The 12,752-nt window shown below is 38.7% G+C and overlaps 1 protein-coding gene across 1 annotated transcript in view; it reads left to right on the plus strand.

Moving 5' to 3' along the window:
* Positions 9,068–12,752, plus strand: part of LOC109820970 (calcium-dependent protein kinase 20-like) — a 4,519-nt gene continuing 834 nt past the window's right edge. The window contains exons 1-7 of the mRNA XM_020387166.1: positions 9,068–9,421; positions 9,510–9,633; positions 9,717–9,860; positions 9,962–10,114; positions 11,495–11,610; positions 11,707–11,874; positions 12,203–12,433. Of these exons, the coding sequence (XP_020242755.1) occupies positions 9,068–9,421; positions 9,510–9,633; positions 9,717–9,860; positions 9,962–10,114; positions 11,495–11,610; positions 11,707–11,874; positions 12,203–12,433 (1,290 nt within the window). The remainder of the gene's footprint in view (positions 9,422–9,509; positions 9,634–9,716; positions 9,861–9,961; positions 10,115–11,494; positions 11,611–11,706; positions 11,875–12,202; positions 12,434–12,752) is intronic.

Consider the following 12,752-nt stretch of genomic DNA (forward strand, 5'->3'; position numbering starts at 1 on the left):
TTGATCTTGTCTAAATCAGTAGCGTTCAACATCAAGAATCAGAATACGACGGCGGATCTCATGGCGGCGTTGTCCAGTATGTATGAGCAGCCCTCTGCGGCGAATAAGGTACATCTCATTAAAAAGATGTTTAATTTGAGGATGTCCGAGAGCCAAAAATTCAAGGAACACCTGAACGAGTTTAACGAGATCACGAATCAACTAAACTCGGTCAATATTCAGTTTGACGATGAAATCCAAGCCCTCTTAATACTTGGTCAATTACCCGACAGTTGGAAGAGTACCGTTATCTCGATTAGCCGATCATGTGGCAAATCAAAACTGAAGTTTTCAGAGGTGGTGGATATGATTATGACTGATGAGATTAGAAGACAAGAGGAAGGGATTTCTAATTCAGGGTCGGCGTTGAATCTTGAGAGCAGAGGAAGAAATAGAAATAGAAGCAGAGGGAATAGCCGAGGAAGACCTAACTCGAGGAACGGGAGGTCAAAGTCCAGAAATCGCAAGAGCAATAAGGAGATCGATTGCTGGAATTGTGACAAGTTTGGCCACTATGAGAATCGGTGCCGAGAACCCAAGAAGGACAAGGAGAACAAGACTGAAGCAAACGTGGCCTCAGGAGAGTCAGATGATACCCTAATCTGTTCGTTGGAGAGCAAGACTAAATCGTGGGTGCTGGATTCAGGAGCTTCGTTTCATGCTACCTCAAATAGAGATTTATTTGAGAACTACGTTTCAGGAAACCTAGGAAAAGTCTATCTTGGTGACGATCAGCCCTGTGATATTGTTGGCAAAGGAGTCGTGAAGATCAAGCTCAATGGGTCTATATGGAAGCTGAGTGATGTGAGACATGTTCCTAGCCTGAGGAAAAATCTGATTTCCATAGGACAATTGGCGAAAGAGGGATATGTATCAACCTTCGCATGTGATACGTGGAAGGTTACAAAGGGGTCCATGGTTGTTGCCTGTGGTACGAAGACAGGGTCCCTCTACATGACGATAGATGCACGTGGTTCCATTGCAGTGGCTGAAAGTAAGGAAGACCCAAATTTGTGGCACCAGAGGCTAGGTCACATGAGTAGCAAAGGCCTAAAGGTTATGCAGTCGAATGGGAAGTTACCAGGTTTGAGATCGGCTGATATTGACTTATGTGAAAGTTGCATTCTTGGGAAACAAAAGAAAATAAGCTTCAAAAGGGTTGACAGAACTCCTAAAGAAGAGAAGCTTGAGTTAGTTCACACAGATGTGTGGGGTCCAGCATCAGTACCATCCACCGGCGGAATGTTATATTTTGTGACCTTCATAGATGATCGCTCGAGGAAGACTTGGGTCTATTTCATGAAACACAAATCAGAAGTGTTTGAAGTCTTCAAGAGATAGAAAGCTATGGTAGAGAACGAGACCGGTTTGAAGATCAAGAAGCTTCGTTCTGACAATGGTGGCGAGTATGAAGACTCAGAGTTCAAGAGGTTCTGTTATGACAGCGACATTAGATTAGAGAGGACAGTGCCAGGTACACCCCAGCAGAATAGCATAGCAGAACGAATGAACAGAACGTTGACTGAGAGAGCCAGAAGTATGCAGTTACAAGCAGGTTTTCTAAAGCAATTCTGGGCAGAAACAGTCAACATAGCTGCCTACTTGATCAACCGGGGACCATCAGTGCCTTTGGAGCACAAAATACCCGAAGAAGTATGGAGTGAAAAGCAGGTAAATTTTTCTCACCTGAGAGTATTTGGATGTGTTTCATACGTTCATCTGAGTGATCATGCAAGAAACAAACTTGATCCTAAGTCTTTGAAATGTTTCTTTGTTGGTTATGGCGGTGATGAGTTTGGCTACAAATTCTGGGATGAGCAGAACAAGAAAATCATCAGAAGCAGAGATGTGGTCTTTAATGAAACAGTCCTCTACAAAGACCGTGATGCCGTTCAGTCCACTAGTTCGGTGTAGAGTGATCCCACATACTTCGAGTCAGATGATGCCTCAGATGGAGGCAATCCCGAAGCTAGTTCTGATGAAGAAGAAGAGTTGATGGATGAGACTACTTCAGAGGGGGCAGATGAAGATGGAGAGCCTGTTTCGCCCGTCAGAGTGTTGAGGCGGTCAGCTAGAGTCCCCAAGCCTAATCCAAAGTATCCATCACTACAGCCCAGAGCTCATCTCAACTACCTACTATTGAGTGACGATGGAGAGCCAGAAAGTTATGATGAGGCACTTCGAGTGGATGATGCGAGCAAGTGGGAGCTCGCCATGAAAGATGAAATAAAATCCTTGAACACCAACAAGACATGGGAACTTGCGAAGCTACTAACGGGGGGAAATGCCTTGAGCAACAAATGAGTGTACAGAATCAAAGAGGAACATGATGGTTCCAAGAGATACAAGGCCAGATTGGTGGTTAAAGGATTTCAGCAAAGAGAAGGAGTTGATTACACAGAGATCTTCTCTCCTGTAGTCAAACTGACTACCATCAGAATTCAGCAAAGAGAAGGAGTTGATTACACAGAGATCTTCTCTCCTGTAGTCAAACTGACTACCATCAGAACAGTCTTGAGTATTGTTGCAGCTGAAGATCTACATCTCGAGTAGCTAGATGTAAAGACAGCTTTCCTCCATGGTGATCTAGAGGAAGAGATATATATGCAGCAGCCAGAGGGGTTTACTCAGAAGGGAAAAGAGGAGATGGTATGCAGATTGAAGAAGAGCTTGTACGGCCTGAAACAAGCTTCAAGGCAATAGTATAAAAAGTTCGATGGATTCATGCACAGGAACGGTTACTCCAGGTGCAATGCTGATCATTATTGCTTTGTCAAGAAGTTTGACAACAGTTACATCATCCTGATTTTATATGTCGACGACATGCTAGTAGCCGGTTCAGACATGAGAGAGATCAAGAAGCTGAAGAAGCAGCTGTCGAGTGAGTTCGACATGAAGGATCTAGGCGCAGCGAAGCAGATATTAGGGATGAAGATCAGTAGAGACAAGCTCTTGGGCACACTGCGGCTATCTCAGGCCGAGTACATTAGACGGGTGCTTGAGAGATTCGGGATGAGTGGTGCTAAGGCCGTTAGCACACCGTTAGCTAGTCATTTCAAATTGACTAAGGAGCAGTGCCCCGAGACTGATGAAGAGAAAGACTACATGGCTAAGGTTCCATATGCTTCGGCCATTGGAAGCCTCATGTACGTCATGGTATGCACGAGACCTAACATTGCCCATGCAGTGGGAGCTGTAAGCAGATTCATGTCAGATCCAGGAGAGCAGCACTGGGAAGCAGTAAAGTAGATTCTGAGATACCTACGAGGTACAATAGAAGATTGTTTATGCTTCAAGAGAGGCAAGTTAGTTCTGTAGGGTTTTGTTGATGCAGATTATGCTGGTGAGATAGACCAGAGAAGGAGCACTACAGGATACATATTCACTTTGGGCTCTACAGCTATTAGTTGGGTTTCTCAGTTGCAGAAGATCGTTACTTTATCAACAACAGAGGCTGAATATGTTACTGTGACAGAGGCAATCAAGGAGATGATATGGTTGCAGGGTTTCTTGGAGGAGCTGGGACAGAAGAGTGAAAAGAGTGTCTTACATTGTGATAGCCAAAGCGCAATTCATTTGGCGAAGAATCCCACTTTTCATGCAAGGACTAAACACATACAGATCCGCTACCACTTCATAAGATCAGCGTTGGACGAGGACATGTTGAAACTTGTGAAGATTCAAGAAAGCAAGAACCCAGCCGATATGCTTACCAAGGTTGTCACTACAGAGAAACTGAAGTTGTGTTCAACTTCAGTTGGCCTCATTATTTGATGATATGGAGGCCGTCGCCGCAGAGAGAGCTGAAAGAGATTGATAGTTAGTCTCCAAGTGGGAGATTGTTAGGATATGTGAAGCCTAACTATCAGACATGCCCTATACTTCAGAATAAAGAGGAACAAAGTGGAACAGGAGAAACAGGATCGACGACGATGAAGTTCAAGCAAAACGACGAAGGGCGCATTTTGACTGAGTCGTGGTCGACCGCGGGTGGCGCGACGGTCAACCGCCAAAACTCCAGAGACTCTGATTAGAAAAATGATTCGTCGCGGTCGATTGCGTGTGGCGCGGCGGTCGACCACGAGTCGGGTTTTGGCCCAGTTACAGTTTTTGACCTGTTTCCTTTTCTATTTGTAAAACCCTTAAGTCTATAAAAGGATTGATTAGGGCATGATGTAAAAGAGACGAAAATAGTAAAATTTTCTCCTGCGGCGGGTCTATAAAAGGATTGATTAGGGCATGATGTAAAAGAGACGAAAATAGTAAAATTTTCTCCTGCGGCGGCCGTTGACGTAGTTTCTCACATTGAGAAGCGAACCACGTAAATCTTGTGTGTTTGTGATTGATTGAATTCTCTCTTCTCTCCTAAATCTCTATTTCCAAATCGCATCAGGGGGGTTGTGCATCCCCAACAGGATGTTAGTTTGAAATATAGTTAGTGTTTTGTCTAGAAGTTAGGAATAATAGAGTTATAATAATGACTACAGTCTTCGATAGTCATCGTTATAACTCTAACCCTAACCCCATCTCTAAAACCAGCCCAAGCCAAGATCTAAACCTAACCCTAGCGTGAAAGCAATCTCCAGAAAGTTTCAAAAAAAGCAGCTTTGCCAACAGATTTGAATTAGGTCACCACATGTAATTTCATTAAGTAAATTTAGGATTATCTACCTATCTGATTTTCACTTTAACAAGTTGTAATAGGAAATAAATGAAAACTACTCAACGCCAGTTTCTTAAAATTTATCTCATTGACAGTTAGGGGGTGTCTGTTTGTATGCAAGTGAAAGATGAAAGTGAGAAAGTTACTTTCATTTAACAATTAAGATGTTTGTTTTCATGTAAATGGTTATAAAAGTGAGATGCAATTTTGAATTTCCCTAAAAAAGTGGTGAAGTCACAAGAAAGTGATAAAAATATAACTAATTTAATTAAATAACTTTAATTATACTTTCTAATTAATCTTATTTTACCACGTCATGTTCACATTATACTTTCGATAATAATTTAATTTTTCAAACAAACACTGTATTTCACTTGCGTGCTGATATGGATGTAAAAGTTATTTGTAAAAAAAGTAACTTACATATTTTAAATTCACTTTCAGATTGTCAAACACCCCCTTACTCTTTATTTTTTGCTTCTAGCTAGCAAAACAAACTTCACTCTTCAAGGGGCGATAAATAAAAAGAAAAAAAAAGGAGGAACCCTTTAACTTTTTGCCCACGTACTTATCAAAACATAAATAAATAAATAAATAACATAATAAAATAAAAATAAAAAAATAAAAAACAATTGGAAGCAGCAGTCAAAAAGGTTAATTGAACTGAAGGTGAAGTGTGATAACAACTAATCCGCGATGTGCTCCATAAGTTATGGGGACACTTGGCCATTTATTTGCACCAAACATTATATTACCAACATAAAATTAAGTAGATCATCTATTGGTCATGAGACCCGTGTTGGTCGGTGAGTGTTCTTCAATTACGTGGTTAGCTGAGGTTTTTAGTAGCGTACGACGTGATTTTATTATACGTGGATGTTGATGATTATTTAATTTGATGATTCCTGTGAGGTAGACACCATTACTGTTAATCTCAATCTTTAATTATCTAGTAAATGATTGTGATATATTCTATATCTAATACTCACTCCATCCTCATGTATTGTACTCATTTCTAATTTACTCTTAGAAAATAATCACTCACTAGATAATCAATAATTATAATTAAGTATTGATCCCTCTATCACTTTTTTGGTGGGGAAAGGATCCGAATACGGAGACATTCTATCTTCTATGAGAATAAGAAAGAAATATCTAAAATATATTGTTAATTATAACAATGCAAAAGAAATTAATACAAATTTCCAACAATATTCACCATATTAATATAAGGAGGCAAATTAAGGGAATTTAAAAATATTAACAAGAATAACTATCACCATCAAATCTTGCCCAATGGTCCTCATCATCCATGTCAACATTTAGTTGATCAGCAGTTTGTTTGTAGGGCCACATTTATTAACATTTCTTGCTTGCTAAGTCCATGTGTATATATCTAGAAGCCAAGCAATTTTCTCTTATTTATAGCCCCCACCTCACTTGAATTATCTCTAGACCCCCAATTTGATGATTAGACCAAAGTTTTGTAATAAATAGAACTAGTCCTTCTGATTGTGCATGAATCTGTTGACCAAGATGATGCTGTTGGTTGACCGGCGATCCATTCGCGTCCCAAGTTAGTTTTCTCCCCCTTCTAGATTATTAGCACACAATTAGAGTATGATTTGCACTGCTACTTAAATGTTTAATCAGAGTATTTTTGTTCATGAAAGTATCTCTCTTAGGGATAAAAGGATGTTCACTCTTGACATAAATATTAAGGTTCCGATGTTTTGTGTAAACTTGAGTATTTATGATACAAGTTGGAAATGTATACACGTCTAGACACGAAAGCTATAATGCTATATAATAATTTTCTACCGAAATTCATCTAATTTAAAGAGAATCTTGAGAAAAAAGAGGTTGACGATTGACCTGGGATTCACGAGAAAATAAATTTTTTGACTAATTAAGCTCATAAATGCAAAAGCAAAATTTTCTTCGACATGAGAATATTTTATTTTAATTTTTTTTTATTTCAATCTGATTGGCTAAGAAGCAAAATATTTGTATTAATTTTCTCAAGCGAGCTGTATATTATTGATTTTTAACAACTTTTTCACTATTTAAAGCGAGTCAAATGAATGCCATTAGGTATGAATAAAACTATTATTTTTTGTTTTCTTAAGGGGCTGTTTGTTTGGTTTCCTAAAAACCAAGAAAACCAAGAAATGGAAATGGAAAACATGAAAATAAAACCAAGAAAACCAAGAAATGGAAATGGAAAACATGAAAATCTCAAAAAATACTATTTCCTCCATTTCCATCCCTAAAACTCACCCACAACATCCAATAAAATATTATTTTCATCCAACAACTCATCCACATCATCTAATAAAATATTATTTCCATCTAACCACTCATCCATCACATCTAATAAAATATTATTTTCATCTAACAACTCATCCACCACATCTAATAAAATATTATTTTCATCCAAACATCACTCAACTCATCTCTTTTCATCATTTCAAATCACTCACATCATCCAATAAAATATTATAACAATTCACCTCATCTCATTAACATTTCATTTCTCCATTTTCATCCCAAAAAGTTATGAAAACACTTTTCTTAATCTTTCTTCACATCGCCTAATAATACAATGACAACTCACCTCATCTCATTTCATTTCTTATTTTTAAGAATGAACCAAACAAAAAAAAACAACAAAACTACAGGAAATAAGTTTCTTATAATTTATTTCCTTATTTTTTTCGCCAACCAAACAACATCAAAACTAGTTTTCTTAAAAAATCACTCACATCATCCAATAATAATTTGACAACTAACATTATTTCATCTCCATTTTTTTGATTTCCTTCTTTTTTTAGCCAACCAAACACTCCCAAACCAATTCTTCATTTTAATAGTTTTCTATTTCTTTGATTTCCCTCTTTTTTTAGTAAAACAAACAGCCCCTAAATAAACAACACTACTTGTTTATGTCCGACATTAAATACTGTAAAATTCTTGCGAGAATATTTTTAGAACGGTTTTGCTAACCATTACTCTACTAAGTACGATACTTAAAGGAGGAGGGAGAGAGAGAGAGAAATAGTTGAGGGTGAGTGGGGGATTCTACATTTCCTACTCAAGACTCAATTCTTTTCTCACACCTCTCTCTAATTCTCTCCTTCTTCTAGCGAAATTCTTTTTCCAAATTATTTTTATGGCTTGTACTAATTGCCCAGTTTGCATCTGTTGGTCTTTTGAAATGTTAGTTCAATATATCTTTCTTTTGGACTATAAAGATGTATGATGTATGATCTTATTTATGATGGCCAACTTGATTTTATTAAAACACAAAAGAAATTAATTTTGGATTTAAAATCATGAGACCAATTATGGAACAAATAACATGTCTTTTTATTGGCTATTGCTATTTGTTTGAATCTAAAAAATTGACACTCACGATGTTAAAGTTAACCAGATTCTTCTAGAACTAAAGTTTTGATGGCTCACTAATTTGCTTTCAAATAGTTTGATGGAATTAAGTTATCCTTTTAGACGGTTTGACTAGATTCAATTAGAGTTTTCTTCTAGAAATATTTTTTAATATTTTTTTCTATTATAGTTAGTAAAGAATATGCTCAAATGTTGTTGTTTTTAAAGGAAGATTACCTCTAAGTGCAAGTATTCTGTCGTAAATTTTAGTTGAAGTTGTAGTTGAAATTTCAGGCAAACCAAACAACCTCTTCTATATTTTTCCATCGAATAATAATGTCCTTCTCTTTTTTTCTTTTTCTTTTGAAACAAAGTGATAGTAATCAAAGGGATTATTCTTCTATCAGAATCAAATTTACTAGTGCTTCTAGAATCATGCTAAGCCAATAAACGGTCATAATGAGCTTAACAATTTCACGCTATCACCTTTTATCAAGCATATTTTTCATTACCAATTTAAACCTTAATAGAAAATAAAATTAAAAAAAAAGGCAAAAAGACTCACAATCATGTGAAATGTTCTCCCATTTCCTAAAAAAAGTTGTGTCTTCATTTTGTACCCAATAAAAACTCCTCCCAAAAAACAAAACTCACAATATTTTCTCTCTCTTCTCCCTCTTTCTCCCTCTTTTCTGAGAAGAGAGAGAGGGGAAATAAAAAGAGGGGAGAAATCAGAGAGAATAGCTTAGAATTTCTAAGGATTAATCACCTAATATCTGCTTAATTAATATTAATCCCCAACTCCTTTGCCCCCAAATCTCCTCCCACCCATTGTAAAAGCCCGGATCCAGCTTTGACCCCTCAAAATCCCCCCCTTCCCCCCTCTGATAGAGAATCAAGCCCTAACCCCAACCCTCTATATCAGATCCAAGATCCAACCTTTCCCTTCAATTCCTCTCCAAGATTCGATTTTGAATCATGGGTAACTGCTGCGCGTCGCCGGTGGATCCATCAGAGCGCCCCCCGAANACGACCTACCTCTGCATCGATCGAGAATCCGGCGAGCACCTCGCTTGCAAATCGATATCGAAGAAGAAGCTGCGGACCTCCGTTGACATCGAGGATGTTCGTCGAGAGGTCGAGATTATGCGGTCGCTGCCGCCGCATCCCAACATTGTTAGCTTGAAGGATACTTATGAGGATGATAATGCAGTGCATCTTGTTATGGAGTTGTGCGAGGGCGGCGAGCTTTTCGATAGGATCGTCGCGAGGGGGCATTATACGGAGAGGGCTGCAGCGGTCGTGACGAAAACCATTGTCGAAGTCGTGCAGGTGAGGGAGATTCTGGGTTCTTGGAGAAATTTCAATTGAATGTTTAGGTTGTAGATCTGAAAAAGATCGAAACTTGATAATTGTTCAGATGTGCCATAAACACGGGGTCATTCACCGGGATCTCAAGCCGGAGAATTTCTTGTTTGCTAACAAGAAGGAGACGGCTGCTCTCAAGGCGATCGATTTCGGGTTGTCTGTGTTCTTCAAGCCTGGTAGAACTTTAGTTGCTAATAATTTGGTAATTGTACATTTATTCGTTTTTTTCGTGCTAATTTTTTTTTTGTTTCTTTCGTAGGTGAGATATTCTCGGAGATTGTTGGCAGTCCTTATTACATGGCGCCTGAGGTTTTGAAACGACATTATGGGCCAGAAGTTGATGTTTGGAGTGCTGGAGTCATCCTCTATATCTTGCTGTGCGGTGTGCCGCCGTTTTGGGCGGGTAATTTCTTTGTTGGTTGAAGCTTGGAAGTTGATAAATTGGAATTTATCTGGTGATGGAAAGAATGCTTAGTTTTGTTGTGATCTGTTGGTTGAATGCAGAAACTGAACAGGGAGTTGCACAAGCAATTATTAGATCGGTTATTGATTTCAAGAGGGATCCGTGGCCTAGAGTTTCTGACAATGCGAAGGATCTTGTGAAGAAGATGCTTAATCCCGATCCTAAGAAGAGATTAACAGCACAGGAAGTGCTTGGTACACTTCTATTCCTTTTCCTTTTTTATTGCTTATCAAAGTCGAAGATATTTGGCGGAGAATTTGACTTACCGTTTCTTGTGTCAAATAAATTTAGTGTGTGTTACAAAATGTTGTATCTAAGGGGGGTTATTCATTGGGGTAATTTGGGGCAAATTGGGGCAAATTGTTCCAATGGGGTAATTTTACCCAACAATACAACCATCCACATTACCAAATGCTTCACAATCCACATATTAAATGCCCAACAAATAATTTGAATAACCATCCACATGAACCTAAAAAAGACACATAATTTCCGGAATTCAGAAATCCGTAACCAAAGTCCATCAAAAATCATGGGAGAAAAATAACTAATCATCCCTAATCTCATCATCTTTCATAAAAAAGATCCAATTTTGTCACAGAAGTCGTAAAGGAACCCTAAACCCAGAGCTCCCAAACCCCCAAAATTCTCAATTCAACAAAAAATAACAGACATTAAAACGTAATTAAAGGCCGAAGCTCACCTGATGGATTGGAGGATACATGAAATTAGTGCAAACAGGGCATTCGAGACCGCTCACTGACGCTGCTCGCCGGAGGGCCACCATCCCCGCGCGCTCGCTGCCTCTCCCGTCGTGGCTCTTGCTTGAGAAGGGCCTGCCAACAGGAGGAGAGGAGGCCGAAGACGCCGCCGTACGAGGACGGAGGCTTAGAGGGCCTGCCACCAGGCGCGGAGAGGAGGGACGGAGCCGCCGGAGACGAGGAGGAGACGACGAGTTGTAACCAGGAGCGGATGGAGAGGATGAGGTTCCAAGAGGAGAAGAGGAGGAGGGTGTAGACGATGAGGAAGAGGATGACCCAGGTGCGGCGTTTGCTGAGGGCCATCATCAAGACGGAGCTCGAGCTCGAGAACGGGAGTGGGGAATTTGTCCCCCTCTCTTGTTCCAGGAAGCGATATGGGGTAAATTTTGGGGGTGGGGCTGAGGAGGGGTTATATAGCTAGGGTAATTTTGGGGGAAGTGGGGAATTTGTCCCCAAATTATTCCAACAAACCAATAACACCATCAAGGTGAATCCAGCCCCAATTACCCCAACCAATAACACCAAAAAGTGGTGTTTCAAAAATTATCCCATTATCCCAATAATTACACCAATGAATAACCCCCCTTAGGGAATATAATGGCTACTTATGCTGAACGTGTTTATTATTTTTTTTTCTTATACATGGGAACCAATTAAAATTTACTCTTTATACTATAAGGACCTGTACTTACAGTTTTGTCAATTAATGATTACTCTTTTCTGGGTTCCTGCTTTTATCTTGCATTAGTTTTTAGTGGCAATTTTGGTCCCTGCTGTACATAACTGAGCGTGACCTGATAATTTTAAATGCAGATCATCCTTGGCTGCAGAATATTAAAAAGGCACCAAATGTTAATCTTGGTGAAACTGTGAAAGCTAGGCTTCAGCAATTCTCTGTGATGAATAAACTCAAGAAGAGAGCTCTTAGGGTAAAGATTTAAATTGAGACTTGCATGTTATCTTAATAGGCCAATGCCATTGTTCTTGGGAACTACAATGCTTATCAACTTGTAGAGTTGTTGCAGGTGATTGCTGAACATTTGTCGGTGGAGGAAGTAGCTGACATAAAGGAGATGTTTTCAAAGATAGATGTAAACAATACCGGGAATATATCATTAGAAGAGCTGAAATTTGGTCTGCACAAGCTTGGCCACCAGATTCCAGATGCTGATGTTAAGATTTTAATGGATGCTGTAAGTACCCAACCTGAATGTACCTTTTCCGTTACAGCATTCATTTGATTTTGCTTCTTTGTAATTTGGCTTACGAGCCTTAATTATCTTGTTAAGGAACATATTGAAACATAACTCATTACTAACTTTAAATTCATGATCGTGCGCAAAGTTTTGACATTGACCTGTTAAGTTGCCATAATTCATGTACTTGACACATTGTTTTCCTAGTACAACTTGTTGCATTGATACAATGTTTAATGTGTACTCTTCCTTTTTGTTTGATATAAGAATATCATTACTGTTTTTGCAATCTGCTTGTGAAAGTGATGTAGCATGTCAATGACAGGCTGATGTTGATGGCAATGGGACATTGGACTATGGAGAGTTTGTTGCTGTGTCGGTTCATCTCAGAAAGATAGGAAATGATGAGCACCTGCACAAAGCTTTCACTTACTTCGATCAGAACAAGAGTGGATATATAGAGATCGATGAGCTACGAGAATCCTTAGCTGATGACATGTGTCAAAATAATGAGGAAGTCATCAATGCCATCATCCGTGATGTGGACACAGACAAGGTCAGTGATCATGTTAGCTACCATTCTGCTTTCAGGATTACAACATAACATTTCTCTTGTGTGCATGCTTTAATTAAGTAACAATCATTAAATTGGGATTTATGATAAATTAAGTGACAATCATTAAGTTGGGATTTATGATAATAATTAGGTAAAATTACAAGAAAGTTCCTTCATTTATACCATATTTTTCAAGCCCTTATAATAAAGAGTTCAACAAAGAACCCTCTCACATATATCGTCATTAATGAAACCGTTAGTTTAAAAATGAAGTTTAATGATAAAAAATAGATTTTACTTTATTCAAGATTTTTTGAAA

This window comes from Asparagus officinalis, chromosome 8, assembly GCF_001876935.1.
Source record: "Asparagus officinalis chromosome 8, Aspof.V1, whole genome shotgun sequence".
In the NCBI taxonomy this organism is placed as follows: domain Eukaryota; kingdom Viridiplantae; phylum Streptophyta; class Magnoliopsida; order Asparagales; family Asparagaceae; genus Asparagus; species Asparagus officinalis.